The sequence below is a fragment of the Diorhabda sublineata genome, chromosome 1 (genome assembly GCF_026230105.1).
Source record: "Diorhabda sublineata isolate icDioSubl1.1 chromosome 1, icDioSubl1.1, whole genome shotgun sequence".
Taxonomy (NCBI): Eukaryota; Metazoa; Arthropoda; class Insecta; order Coleoptera; family Chrysomelidae; genus Diorhabda; species Diorhabda sublineata.
Window position 1 is genome coordinate 31,037,143 of NC_079474.1, and position 13,319 is coordinate 31,050,461.

At 33.3% G+C, this 13,319-nt stretch overlaps 1 protein-coding gene across 2 annotated transcripts in view; it reads left to right on the top strand.

Annotated features, from left to right (window-relative positions):
* Positions 1–13,319, top strand: part of LOC130447763 (lachesin-like) — a 399,219-nt gene that overhangs the window by 343,100 nt on the left and 42,800 nt on the right. Inside the window, exon 3 of one of the 2 annotated variants that reach the window (XM_056784763.1) lies at positions 9,564–9,774. In XM_056784763.1, the coding sequence (XP_056640741.1) occupies positions 9,564–9,774 (211 nt within the window). Of the gene's footprint in view, positions 1–9,551; positions 9,775–13,319 lie in introns of both variants that reach the window. The other variant, XM_056784755.1, reaches the window with a different exon arrangement.

A 13,319-nucleotide genomic window follows, 5' to 3' on the forward strand; every position in this document is an offset into this window, starting at 1 on the left:
TGATTTTTTTTTTAATAAACTTAAAACAATATTGTGGAAAACGCGTGGAGCGCTTTGTTCCAAATTTCTCGGACATCGAACGGCTGACGCTTTTTTCATAGTAATAGTTTTTTCATCTATTATTGTTTTAAGCTTATTTAAAAAATATATTTCTAATTTTTTAATTTGATGTGGCTTCAAAGCGTGTTTTTCACTTCCTTGGAAATATATTTATTTCTTCAAAGCTTCATTTTATAATTTTTGCACACTTGCAGGCATCATTTGAAGATGTGCAGATTCCTTTCAAATTCATTTCCAATAAGAGTTACAATTCCAAATATAATTAAAATTGAGTTAGATACTGTGGCATACTAACATAAAGTAAATCCATGTAAATCCTAGTCCATTTCTATTAAGCACTATAATATTACAGGATTTTAAAAAATCATGGGACAATTGCAACTGGAGTTAAAAATTCAAACGTCTGATGATCTCAAGAAACAATTTCCACGAACAACGATAGTAATTAGTTGGGGAGGATGTTATTTCAAATAGAATTTAAATAGTTAACAGCATTTAATGCAGTTAAATTTTCACAATAACCATCGAGGGAGCAAAAACTCTATTTTTCTTTGAAACCATGATCATTTCAGTTTATTTTATTCTCGGACAAATTCTCTATTCCATTGGTAAAGCGGACCTCGATCTGTATAACCCCGAAACGGTTATATCGATATCATTTATCCCGAGTTACTTGCAAGTGCTCCGAGATACAGTTTAAATAAACTCTCTTGATAAAGTTGAAGCGACGATTTCTTTCTTTCGTGTAATCTTTTTGGACAGAACTCTTAACTGAAATCCACATTCTTGATGGGTCGTCAGTGACTTTGATCAATGACTTTTTTATGCTGATCGAATGTATTTGCTGGTGGAAAGAGACTCAGCGGAAATCAAGTGATATTTCAGGCGATAGTCGGAAAATAACAATTGTAATCGTAAGCGGTTTTATAAACTGATTAATTCTCCCATTCGAAAGTGGATAACTGAATAAATAAACAAATGAATAGATAAATGATTGAACAAATAAGTGAATGAATGAAGGAATGGAAAAATAATCGAATGGATCTATGAATAAATAGATGAATATCGAGGATTTGAGTTTATTACAGCAAATTCTTATCTAGTGCCAGCTAGGTTGTGGATATTTCTAGTGTTCGTGAGATACATGCATTATATTATGAGAAATATTGTATGTATTAAAAATTTTTCGAATCATTTATCAGAAAAATTCCGGCTACCAGAAAAGCGTAGTGTATACACAAGCAAAAAATATGGTGTACATCAGGTTCTAGTCTATATAATGTGTAATCCAACTAAATACGCAATAAGATCCTATTTCATTCAGTGCCATGAAATCAGGTTCTCCACCAAATATATATATCAGTCGAACTCCAATAATTCGAACTGCAAGGGACCGTAGCAAAAGTTCGAATTATCGAGGTGTTCGAATTATCGGAGTTGTGCACATTTACATACATATATGTATGCATTTCGATGCATCTTTCCATTTTATAAATAAATAAATATGTTATGGGTATATAACAAGTTTATTTATTTAAAATAATAATTTGTATACGTTTGAAGAATTTTTGGTCCTAAAAAGGACCGATTATTTATCTTAAAATAAAAAAAAAATACATATATTTATTTTTTTGTAAAGAAATCAGCTATGCTAGATTGCTTCATGCTGACGATTTTTTCCTTTGAAGCAAATCGAGTGATTTTGCTGATCGCTGCGAAAATATCTTCATCAACGTCTTGTCGCGACTCTGCAAATTCCCTCAATTTTGCTAAAAATTCCAGCGCTTCATTGGGAGTTGGAGCTACTGAGGATGAAAGCTACTCTTGATTTTCTTCTTCGTCGTCTGATAACTCCACAGCCGTAGATCCTTGGACCTCGTTCAAAATTTCAAAATCAGATAGTTCGCCGCAAATGGCTACATTTTGGTCGATGTTGATGAAATCTTGGTCCAGCTTTGCCTCTTCCAGGATGCTTTCCTCGAACTTGATTGAAGTTTCTTCGCCACGGATGAATCCTGCCTTCCTAAATCCATTTTTGATCGTCGTTGCGCTTACTTGTCGCCAGGCATCTGCACACATCCTCAAGGCTTGCAGAATGCTGACCTTCACTTGGTTTTTGCTGAGTGTAACTTGCTCGTCCAACACCTCGCGCACTAGAATTGACCTGTAGTGAATCTTGAAAGAGTTGATGATTCCTTGATCCATCGGTTGAAGAACGGACGTCATGTTTGGCGGGAAAAACACCACTTCGATGTTTTCTAAATCCGGAATGGAATTGTGGGCACTGCAGTTATCCACGAACATCAGCACTTTTCTCTTCTCTCTGTAGAATTTCTTGTCCAACTTAAGGAGCCAATTTTCAAAAATATCTTGAGTCATCCAAGCTTTCTTGTTAGCTTGATACTCGCATGGCTTCGTTTTGACGTTTTTGAAACAACGTGGATTAGCAGATTTTCCAATAACAAGCAGCGGAAGCTTTTCACTGCCGTCCACGTTGGCTCCTACAAGAACAGTTACGCGCAGTTTACTCAACTTCCCACTGCTGCAATCTTCTCCCTTGAAGGCGAAAGTCTTGTTTGGCGTGCACTCGTAGAAAAGAGCAGTCTCGTCAACGTTGAAAATGTTCCTAAGCTCCACTTCTTTGATTTTTTCTTGCAGCTTCGTTTGCATCCACTCTTCCGCTTTTGACATATCGACGTCCGCTTTCTCGCCGCAGACAGCCTTCATCACGATGTCATTGCGATCCTTAAAATTGCGCAGCCAACCATTGCTAGCTTTGAAGTTGTGACAATTCAAACTGCTAGCAAATTGTTGAGCTTTTGCTTGAATAATTGGCCCACTCACTGGAACTTTCTTATCACGAGCTTGCTTGAACCATTTCTTGACACATCCTTCCACGCCTTCATTTTCTGGTCCTCTGCACCTCTTTCTACTTTGAGATGATTGAGAAAAGTCACTGATAATCTTCTCTTTATTCTTCAGAAAAGTCGAAAGAGTATTGCGAGGAATCTGGAACTCTTCGGCTATCTTCGACTTCTTCTTCACGCCCTTTTCAACTTTTCTTATGACAGCAACTTTTTCTGCTAAAGTCAGAGTTTTGTACATTCTTTTAGCAGAATCACACATCATGAAATAAACGTAAACGGCAACACGAAGCAAAACTTTTAGAAACTGGCTCCGAAACGCACTCAATGGAAAACCAATTGAGAATGTCGGCTCTGACAGTTTTACCTTTGCTTTATAAGAGGGTGGTGGTAGCCATCAGCGGCGCGAGAGCATCTCTTCTCACCATCTAAATACGCACCTTCTTAAAAGTCGTCAGGTATCAATAAAACTCTGGCGCCCTTCTTTCAGAAAAAATCAGTCACCACGTTTGCTCTTTACTCCACTTTGTCTCTCTCCAATTTGCTCCCTCTCTCTTTCTCTACAGTTTGAAGGTGCAATTAAATCCGTCCAGTGAACTCGTCGTTTTTAATTGCACCTTCAAACTGTACCATCAATAATAAAATCGTCGCACCGGTTTTTGGGGAAAACCCAGCAGCTCTTATTCTCTTTTCAGTCGTTTCATACATTCGTCCTCTAATTGCAGTTCGAACTAGAAAACTATTTAGGAATGCTTTCTTAGCTCTACCAGTAATAAAATCGTCGCGCCGGTTTTTGGGAAAAACCAGCCGCCGTCTGCAGTTCACCCATATTTCACATTTACAAAATATCGTCGTCTTACCTAGAATCTGAAGATTCGAATTTTTCAATTTTTTTCAACACTAACAGTTCGAATTTTTTAATACATATGTACATACATAATTTATACAAGAAAAATTCGAGTTTTTCAATTATTCGAACATCAAAAATTCGAACTTTTCAATTATTTAAACGCCAAAAATTCGAATTTTTCGGTAATTTTAACACAGAAAATACGAATTTTTTGATAATTCGAACTTCAAAAGTTCGAATTATCGAGGTTTGTTTACATGTGTTAGTATAGGAATGTCAAGGGACCGACGCAAAAGTTCGAATTAACGAGGAATTCGAATTATCGGAGTTCGACGTATATATATATATATATATATATATATATATATATATATATATATATATATATAAACTCAAACTCATCACACACACGAGCAATTGTATCTGCTATAATTGAGTGCCCATCAGCAGTAATACGGTTCCGCAGATCGTTCAGAGTTGTTTGTAGAGGCGGCACGAAAACAGCTTGCTTAACATAACCCTATAAGAATTAGTCACATAGGGTGAGATCAGGAGATCTCGGTGACCAGAAGTGTAGAGCTAGATCTCCATTTCCCCTGCGACAAATCCAGCGCTGAGGGAGGGATTCATTCATAAATCGAGGTGCCAATGGGGTTGAGCTCCATCCTGTTGAAAAATGAAGACCTGAGGATCTTACCTAATTTGGGGGAATAGCTATTGTTCAAATATGTCTAGGTACGTTATTCCAGTCACATTTCTTTCCGCAAAACCTTTGTACGTGATAAAGGTACAGAACACGTTTATCTTTGGTGAGTCTCTTTCATATTGTAATGTTGCATGTGGATTGTGCAAACCCCATATGCAAACATTGTGTCTGTTGACATTTCCACTGAGATGGAAAGTTGCTGTATCGCTAAAAATGATACGCTGTACAAATGTGCAACCTCCATCATTTCTAGCACATTACCGCAAAATTCGAGATGCTTCTCTTTGTGTTTAGGGTTTAGAGCCTGCACGAGTTCTAAACAGTTGGGATTGTACAATAAACGCCGTCTCAGAGCTTTCCATACAGTTGGTTGGGGTATTCCAAGTTCTCTACTATCTCTATTGGTAGACTTACTTGGACTGCGAACAAAACTGTTTGCTATCCGTCTAACATCATCTACTGACACACGCGGTCGGCCTTTACACAAACTTCCACTTTCTTTAAATTGATTAAACCAACGAGTAGTCTTTTTCTATTTGGTGGTTTAATATTAAATTCAGCACCAAATGACAGCATTACTTTTGCTTTAGAAGGTGCCCTCGCAAAAATGTAAGATCCTAATATATTAGGATATAACTTTTTTTTGAAAGCAATTGCCAAAAATACCTGCTTTTGCTTTTGAACACAGTATTTTTGGCTTGAAAAAGAAATATTGACATAAGAATGGGGTTGGAAATATGAACGCGAAATATTTATACCAATGACGCAGCGACCACAAAAATTATTTTTTGCGAATGTAAATCAGGATGTAGAGCATCATTTTGTGGGTGCAGGAAAAGTGGATTAAACTAGAGTACATCTTGCTTTGAATACAATGGTGACAGCTGTATTAATACTTCACCTACAATCTACATCAACGAGATAGACGACGACAACAATAATGTAATAATGTAAATAGTTAATTACTCTGCAAACATAATTGATTTCTTCACTTCAAACATTCTTTTCACATTCGTTTCCCCTTCCGCCCCTCATTTTACATTAAATTGTTGTAATCGAGTTCGGCCAATTATTTTTATTTGAGGTTTCAATAATGCAGTCAAATACTTGCTATACAGATTCATTGATTGGCCGTGGGTCCCGAGATTTTATCATTTTTATGCCTCATATGGTTCCCCACTATATTGGAATTGACGGCAACGAGTTAGCTACCCACGAAGCGACGTTTTTGGTTATAGAATATGTATCAAAAAATTAATCAAGAAAAAGATCCAAAAAGAATGGAATAGCAAACAAAATAATCTCAAAAACCTTGAGCCACAATTCGTAGACTACCGTTAACATCTAGGCGGCTAGAGTGAATTTTAATAGCAAGGCTTAAACTTGGCCATACCCGAATCACTCATGGATGTAAAATATCCAAAGAATATCAAGTGATATGTGAATTGGACCAAAAAACAACAAAATCTGCAGTGTAATGAACGATAATCTAATAACTCTAGATTAAATCCAACGAACAATAAAATACCTAAAAGGTATTAAACTATATAATAATGTGTAGAGAAAGTGTAAGGTGGAACAAAATAGTAGGAGTAAGTTTCAGTAGAATAATGTTAAGGTAAAGTGCTGATAACCCTTAGCGGTTGGGGTGAACACAAAAAATGAATATCAGAAAAATTATACATGATTTGATTTTTATGTTTATGTCCACAGAGCATGTATCACACTTTTTATATAAGAAATTGCTCATAAGATATTGATGAAAATACCAGATATGAAAAGTCTCGTATGGATATAAAAAAACTCTTTTCACTTTTCAAATAAAAAAACTTCAGACAATATTTGTTGAGTTGAAAGTTAATCTAAGAATTCATTCATTTATAAGTGATTTTTTCTAGACGGTTCAGTGATTTTTCATCTAATTTTGTTCGTCCTGTAGGACATTCTATTCAGTTATTTGATTGGGCAAACTTCTGGGTATTTCTCAAATAAACTTTTCCCGGTTTCTACCTCTTTTCATATTCACTAGGGACGCTCTACTTGGCCAATTGTGTTGTATTCTTGAAAAATGAAATTTGATTGAAACAAAGATTTTCGTGTTTCATTTAATTTTAGCATAGCATTTGGTTCCATGATTATCATAACATAACATTTGAAAATTTGAGGGATGATAGCCATCATTAGTCTTCAAATTATTCAGGGCGCTTCAGAATACCGTGATTTATCAAAGTTACATTCTTTAAAATGAAATATCTTATATTCTATTTTGTATTTGGAATTAGGTTGACTTTATTATTAATGTAACCCAAGAAAAATGAATTCATTTTATTGAAATATCGTGACCTTGATGGCTACTTTGTTGGACCATTTCTTCAGATCCATCTTCCAGAAAATACTTTACCATTAATTATTGATTAGCGTGCGCATGCGCACCAACCATCCAAAAACCACAGCTTTTAACATGTTTAAGCATTTCAATGCTCTTAAAAAAATATGATCTACAACATATTCACCACACATTAAGTGACACCATGTGATATGGTCAACTCAAAATCATCTGATAAATGATTAGATAGAGGTTCATACTCATTGTTTAGCGCAGAAAAATTAGAATATCTCAAGAACTAATAGTTTTAGGTATAGAGGATGCTCTTACATTGTACAGGATATTGAACTTTTATGAAAAATTGGTTATAGCTTTTTAAAGCGCGTAGAACACATCACAACCCTTCATTATTGTAATGAGGAAGTTAAGCTGATAGCAAATATGCAATAAAATATAGGGTATTTCCTCTGAAAAATTGTTACTGATATGGCACAGTATTTTAAGTTTTCAAAGATACTGATATGTTTGATTTGCTTTACTACTCTTAGGACATCCAGTATGGCTGGAAATCACGTTATATGATGGTCGTTATTCATATTTGTATGACTATTAGAACAAAATTTTGCAAAATGTCATCTAGTGCTCTCTAGAGACGGAATAAATATAATTGACTTCTTCTGTGGGAACGTTCTCCACACTTTCTGTGTCCAAGACATACTCAGACATTATCCATTGAAATGCTATTGTGGGAGTGAACAAATCTCCTCAAAATTGAGATGGAGAATGAAACAGCTAAGATTTGTCGACAGACTGGAATAGAGGAAAAGCGATTAGAACACGAGAGTGAGTCAAAAATAGTACTGAATGTTTCAATGGCATACTGGAAAAGTCAGTAATCATGACTGTTGGAACAGCATTAAAAGGAGGAGAACGAACGACAGGATCTGCAAGAAACATTGTCTTAGTCTGTACATCTCACAATAATCATTATTTTGAACCATTAGCAATTTGGGTTGTCCTGAAATTGTGATGAATGTTTAATCAAATGATTTTATTTGTCAAAACTTGAGTCTTATAAACGCAATTACTTGGTTATCAATCCACAAAGTAAATATAAAAAATTCTATCTATAAACTTCTAACAATTCATTTTATAAATATGAGACACATTTATAGGCAAGAACAGCTTTATCCCAAACTGCTTATTGCAGCTATACAATTCATTGTAGCTATCAAAATAAAATATTTTTAGACTCGCTTTGACAATTCACTGATATTTTACATCCTATTGAAGCTGTTTTACTTGTCTTATCAAATTCTAATTTTATTAAGACAGAGCTTGGATTGATTAGAGGGAATGGTGAACCGTAACCTCACAAATAAAAATTCAAGTTTTCAAATAGGAACCATGAACTCCATCTAGTATTTTCTGTGATAAGAAAAGTGATGATTCAATAATGGAAAATCATATGGGAAATTTTAGTTTTGAAATGTGTAGGCTATGTTGTAATTATAGCAAATAGCAAAATTGTGAACTTGGAGGTTGTTTAAAAGCTCTTGTTGATACTATAAAGTGAAAAATATTTGATTTTGAGTTTTCCTTGACTCCACCGAAATTAGTAGAAGTAGCCAAAGTAGCGTTGAAAAAATTATTGCTAGCTATCGCCAAAAAAAATTTACGAAACTGCGTGTTCAAGATTCATGGAATGGAAGATGTTATTGGATCATTTTTCGAAATGATCCAACAACAAAAGCTATCAACAGTGTTTTCGAATTATTGATTAATTAAAAGTTACTATCCTATAATAATGTAGACATTCCAAAATATTTCAAACTAATTACATTTCTGGAACAAAATGGAAAAGGCTACAAGCCTAATAAAGCAACACAAATTAGTGATGTTTCAAATAATGCCCTCGATGTTTGTTTAATGGCCAAGGTTGTTGTTATATTTGGGATTGCAGTAGCTTATCGAATTGATGAAATCAGCCAAGTGAAATTAGATGATATTGAAGAATCAGTATTGTTATTAATTGTGAAACTCAAGGAAATAAAGAATGATATAAACAAGAGATTTGTAGTTACTGAAAAATATGTTAAATTTTCCGAATGTACATAACCATTCGTCCAGCAACAGCAAAGAATCGCCGCCTGTTTTATGCATATCACAGTAGAAAATCTATCAATAAGGTTGTTGGTGAAACTCATATCTATATCATTCATTTCGAAAATCGTCTGCTACACTCTTAGTTGAATATTAGGGAGATTAGATGATACTAAACAGTCACCAACGGTCGCTGAATAGCTTATAAAATGTTTTGAACGTGTAGTAGATTTCAACACAAGAAAATTCGACAGTTGTACTGATTAGTTTGAGGAACGTGACATTCATGCTATGCTTATTTAATAATTTTACTTTCGATATAAAGGAAATGTCATTTCATTGAATAATAGAATATCCTAAAATTGGATATCTACTTCTGCTTCCGTGTTTTTCCCTAAGTAATTTCTCCTTAAAAAGTGACATTTTTTTACCTAACAACAGAAATAAATTGTCAAACGTTCTAATCTCCACGGAAAAAATAAATTTCTGGTTTTATTTTCTTCGACAAATTCATCAAAATATAGTCCAGGATGTGGAAACTAATTCCAAACAAATCACAGCATGCTATAATCAATCACTTACAGCTTCGCTCTCCATCACTTGCTTGTATCATTAGGCAACAGAACGAAATGTTACTTGCAGATGTCTCCGCAGGTGTCGTGGGTGAGACATAGAGACGTGCATCTCCTTACAGTCGGTCGATATACATATACAAGCGATCAGAGATTCAGGGCCATCCATCAGCCTCATTCTGAAGATTGGACGCTTCAAATCAAGTATCCTCAACATAGGGATTCCGGTGTATATGAATGTCAAGTCTCATCTACGCCCCATTTATCGCATTTCATCCATCTTACAGTTATTGGTAAGTACAAAGTTTCATATCTTAATCTTATCAGAACTCATTTCTGGTTCTCAACCTCAACTTCATTAATGTGAGAATAATTTTAACTAGATGTTAATGTTTATATTGCATCTCTCATATTTAACATGGAAATTATTTGAAATTGGAATAATATAACCAGATACAAAGCTTGAACAATGGAGAGCTTTACAACTCAATCTATATAAATGTATAAATTCAACTGTATCTTTAGTGTGTTTTTGTATTAAGTCAAACTTCATGTATGTGTTAATAAATGTTATTGGTATGTAATTAGAATTTTATGATGATAATTCATTGTCTCTATAGTACCAAATGGAAATGCGAGCAAATATAAAAAGTTTTAGAAGTTGAACGTTTGACGATTCTTGATATTTTATACCCCTTCGATATAGAATATGCCAACCTCATTTTTGTTTATGGGTTCTGTAACGGTAATGGTAGATGTGCTGTTAGAATGGATCCTCAAACTCCCACGAACTCTACAATAAGAATTAGATAAGTAAATCAAGAGCTCAATGTTTCCGAATTAAAAGTAAGTAAAAAAATTCTAGCCCACATCATAATTAAATGGTTCAGCGACCACATCCTAGGAATGAAATTTATCGATTTGAATTTTGTTGATAGATGGAATCATCGACCATTGCTGTACATGAATATTATTCACAGATGTAGGCTAACTAAATACTTAAAATTTATATTATTTGTGTAAATTAATACCTTAATATGTGAGGCGTCATTATGGTTGTTCAATGTTTGATAAGATCGTTCTCTAAAAATTAAATAAAAATTGGACAACTTTCTCGTATATGTGGTTTTCATTGTTGATTCATGAAATCACTGGTTGTATTTAAAAAAAAAAGTCGTGAGCAGTAGAGCTCCATCAGGACAGTCGAATTTTTCGTTGCATGTAGAATAAACAAATCTCTCCATAAAATGAATTTCTTGGAAATGATATCAACTCTAAATCTTATTTCTTTATATGGAAAATTTGCTATTCCTCGATAACTTTTCATTTGACAAGTTAACTCTCTCTCTCAAATGAAAATTCATAATTTCAATAGACCCGGTGGTCTCGAAACCTCTTGTTCAATTCCAATTGACAACAAAGAAAAAATTGTCATAATGACAAGAAAGTTCGAAAATGGGAAGGAACAAAAATCACCCTAACAACTATCATACTCGTATTATTCATTAAATAGGAGACAGTCCAGTTCAACAATTACAACGATCAAAATGATTTCGGGCGTTTTGTGCTAGAAGAACTGAAGAAGAAAACTTTGAACTTGAGAAAGACAATTCTTCAACATCACCCCTACTTGCATGCGAAGTTCGAACCTTCTAGTTAAACTTTTTCTGGCTAAAAACTAAGAAATAGAACAAAAATGACCATAAAATGGAGAGGGGTGGAGATGGAAAGTTTCGACCTTAGACAGGAAATCATCTCGCAACTAATTGAACCTACATTTGAAATTTCATTTTTCAGTCGCTTTTCGTTTGACCTGCAAAGGTGAGCAAAGGTCAAAAACCACTTTTTTGCACTGCGACCCCTCGAAATATTCATTTGTTTTCAACCAAACTCTAATAACATCAATACGCCGCCAAAAAAGCCATGTATGCTAATTTTGAACCAAATCGGACCCATAGCTTTATATATATATAAATAAATATATATATATATATATATATATATATATATATATATATATATATATTAGGATAACGCAAAAAAACCGACTATTTTTTTGAGTCTCAGATGAAAAAATGTTAGTTTTTGATGTTTTAATAGCCATCTCCAAAGGACAGCTCAAAAAAAATTTTTAAGAGGTCGCTCCAAATTTTTTTAAATTCCGAAAATCGTCGAAAATCGATTTTTTTTCTCGTTACGGTATAATTTTAATAATTATATAGACTTTCTGAAAGTTTCAGTTAAAAATTTTAATTTTGAAAGGTCGCTCATAATTTTTTTTAATTTATTAGTAAATGACTTTAGATTTTTTCGAGCGACCTTTTAATATTAAAATTAAATTTTTTTTCCTTTATTTGGTACAATAATCTATAAAAATACACCACGAGATGAACTAAAAATCAAGGATAACAAAAAAACACAATTTTTTTTCTAATTTTATAATTTTATTTAATCAACTACAACATTTTAATAGCATTTCAATGAAATTTGTTATTAATTCTGAAATCAAATTTTAAATTATAACCGATTTTAACTTTATTTAGATCGATATCATATATTATTTATTATTTATATATATATATATATATATATTATTTATTTATATATTTTATGTTATATATTATTTATTCAAAGTCCGTATTAATTTCATTTTATTTGCATTGGGATATAACAATTTTCCACGACAACTTGTAATACTTTCTGCATTTCATCGTCATTTTTTACAAATTGTAGATACTCCTGCATTACTGAAATACCACGTTCAGCTTTGTCATTAACTACAGGTATATGTAATGTAAGAACTATATTCAAACTCCTTAAGTAGGACTGATTCGAATTCCAGGTTGCAGGATGTGTTTCTAAGAACTCGTGACTCAAGTTTAAGGCTTCGAAGAAATGCCGTGTATTTTGATTCATATATTAAAATTTTTAACTGAAACTTTCAGAAACTTATTCTTTTTGGTCTATAATACTATACAACGTGAAAAAAAAAATTGATTTTCAACGAATTTCGAAATTTAAAAAAATTTGGAGCGACCTGGAGAGGGCTCTTGAAACATCAAAAACTAACATTTTTTGATCCGAGATTCAAAAAAAAATAGTCGTTTCTTTTGCGCCACCCTAATATATATATATATATATATATATATATATATATATATATATATATATATATATATATATATATATATATAACCTTTATTTACTGGTATTTCAACAAGACGGAGCTCCCCCACACTATGCTATGTCTGTCCGACAATTTTTAAACGAAACATTCCCCGCTCGTTGGATAGGTAGAAGGGGGCAGATGATGGAGTGGCCACCTAGGTCACCGGATTTAACACCCCTAGACTTCTTTTTATGGGGTTATTTAAAAACAAAAGTTTATGATACCCAACCAGAATCTCTGGATGATTTACGAGAGAGGATAGAAAATGAATGTCGACAATTAAATCCAGCCGTATTAAGCAATGTCAGAGAGGCATTTCAAAATAGATTATACCATTGTATGGAAATGAATGGTACTCATTTTGAACACTTATTGTAACTTTATAATAAATAGCACAGTTAAAAAGATTAAAGAGTTTGAACTATTGTACAACCCATTTTAGTACAGGCAAATAAGGTGAATGTAAATAATAAGTAAAATTTGTGCTCTTAATAGAAAAATTGTTTATCTCATAAACTAACCACTTTAACCTACAAGTATTATACATTTTTGAAATCAGCTCCAATTTTTACATAAAAAATATGAAAAGTAATTTAAAAAAATAAAGGGGATGCTGCTAGGGGTGAGGGTGGCTTTTCCAGTAAGTTATATATATATATATATATATAT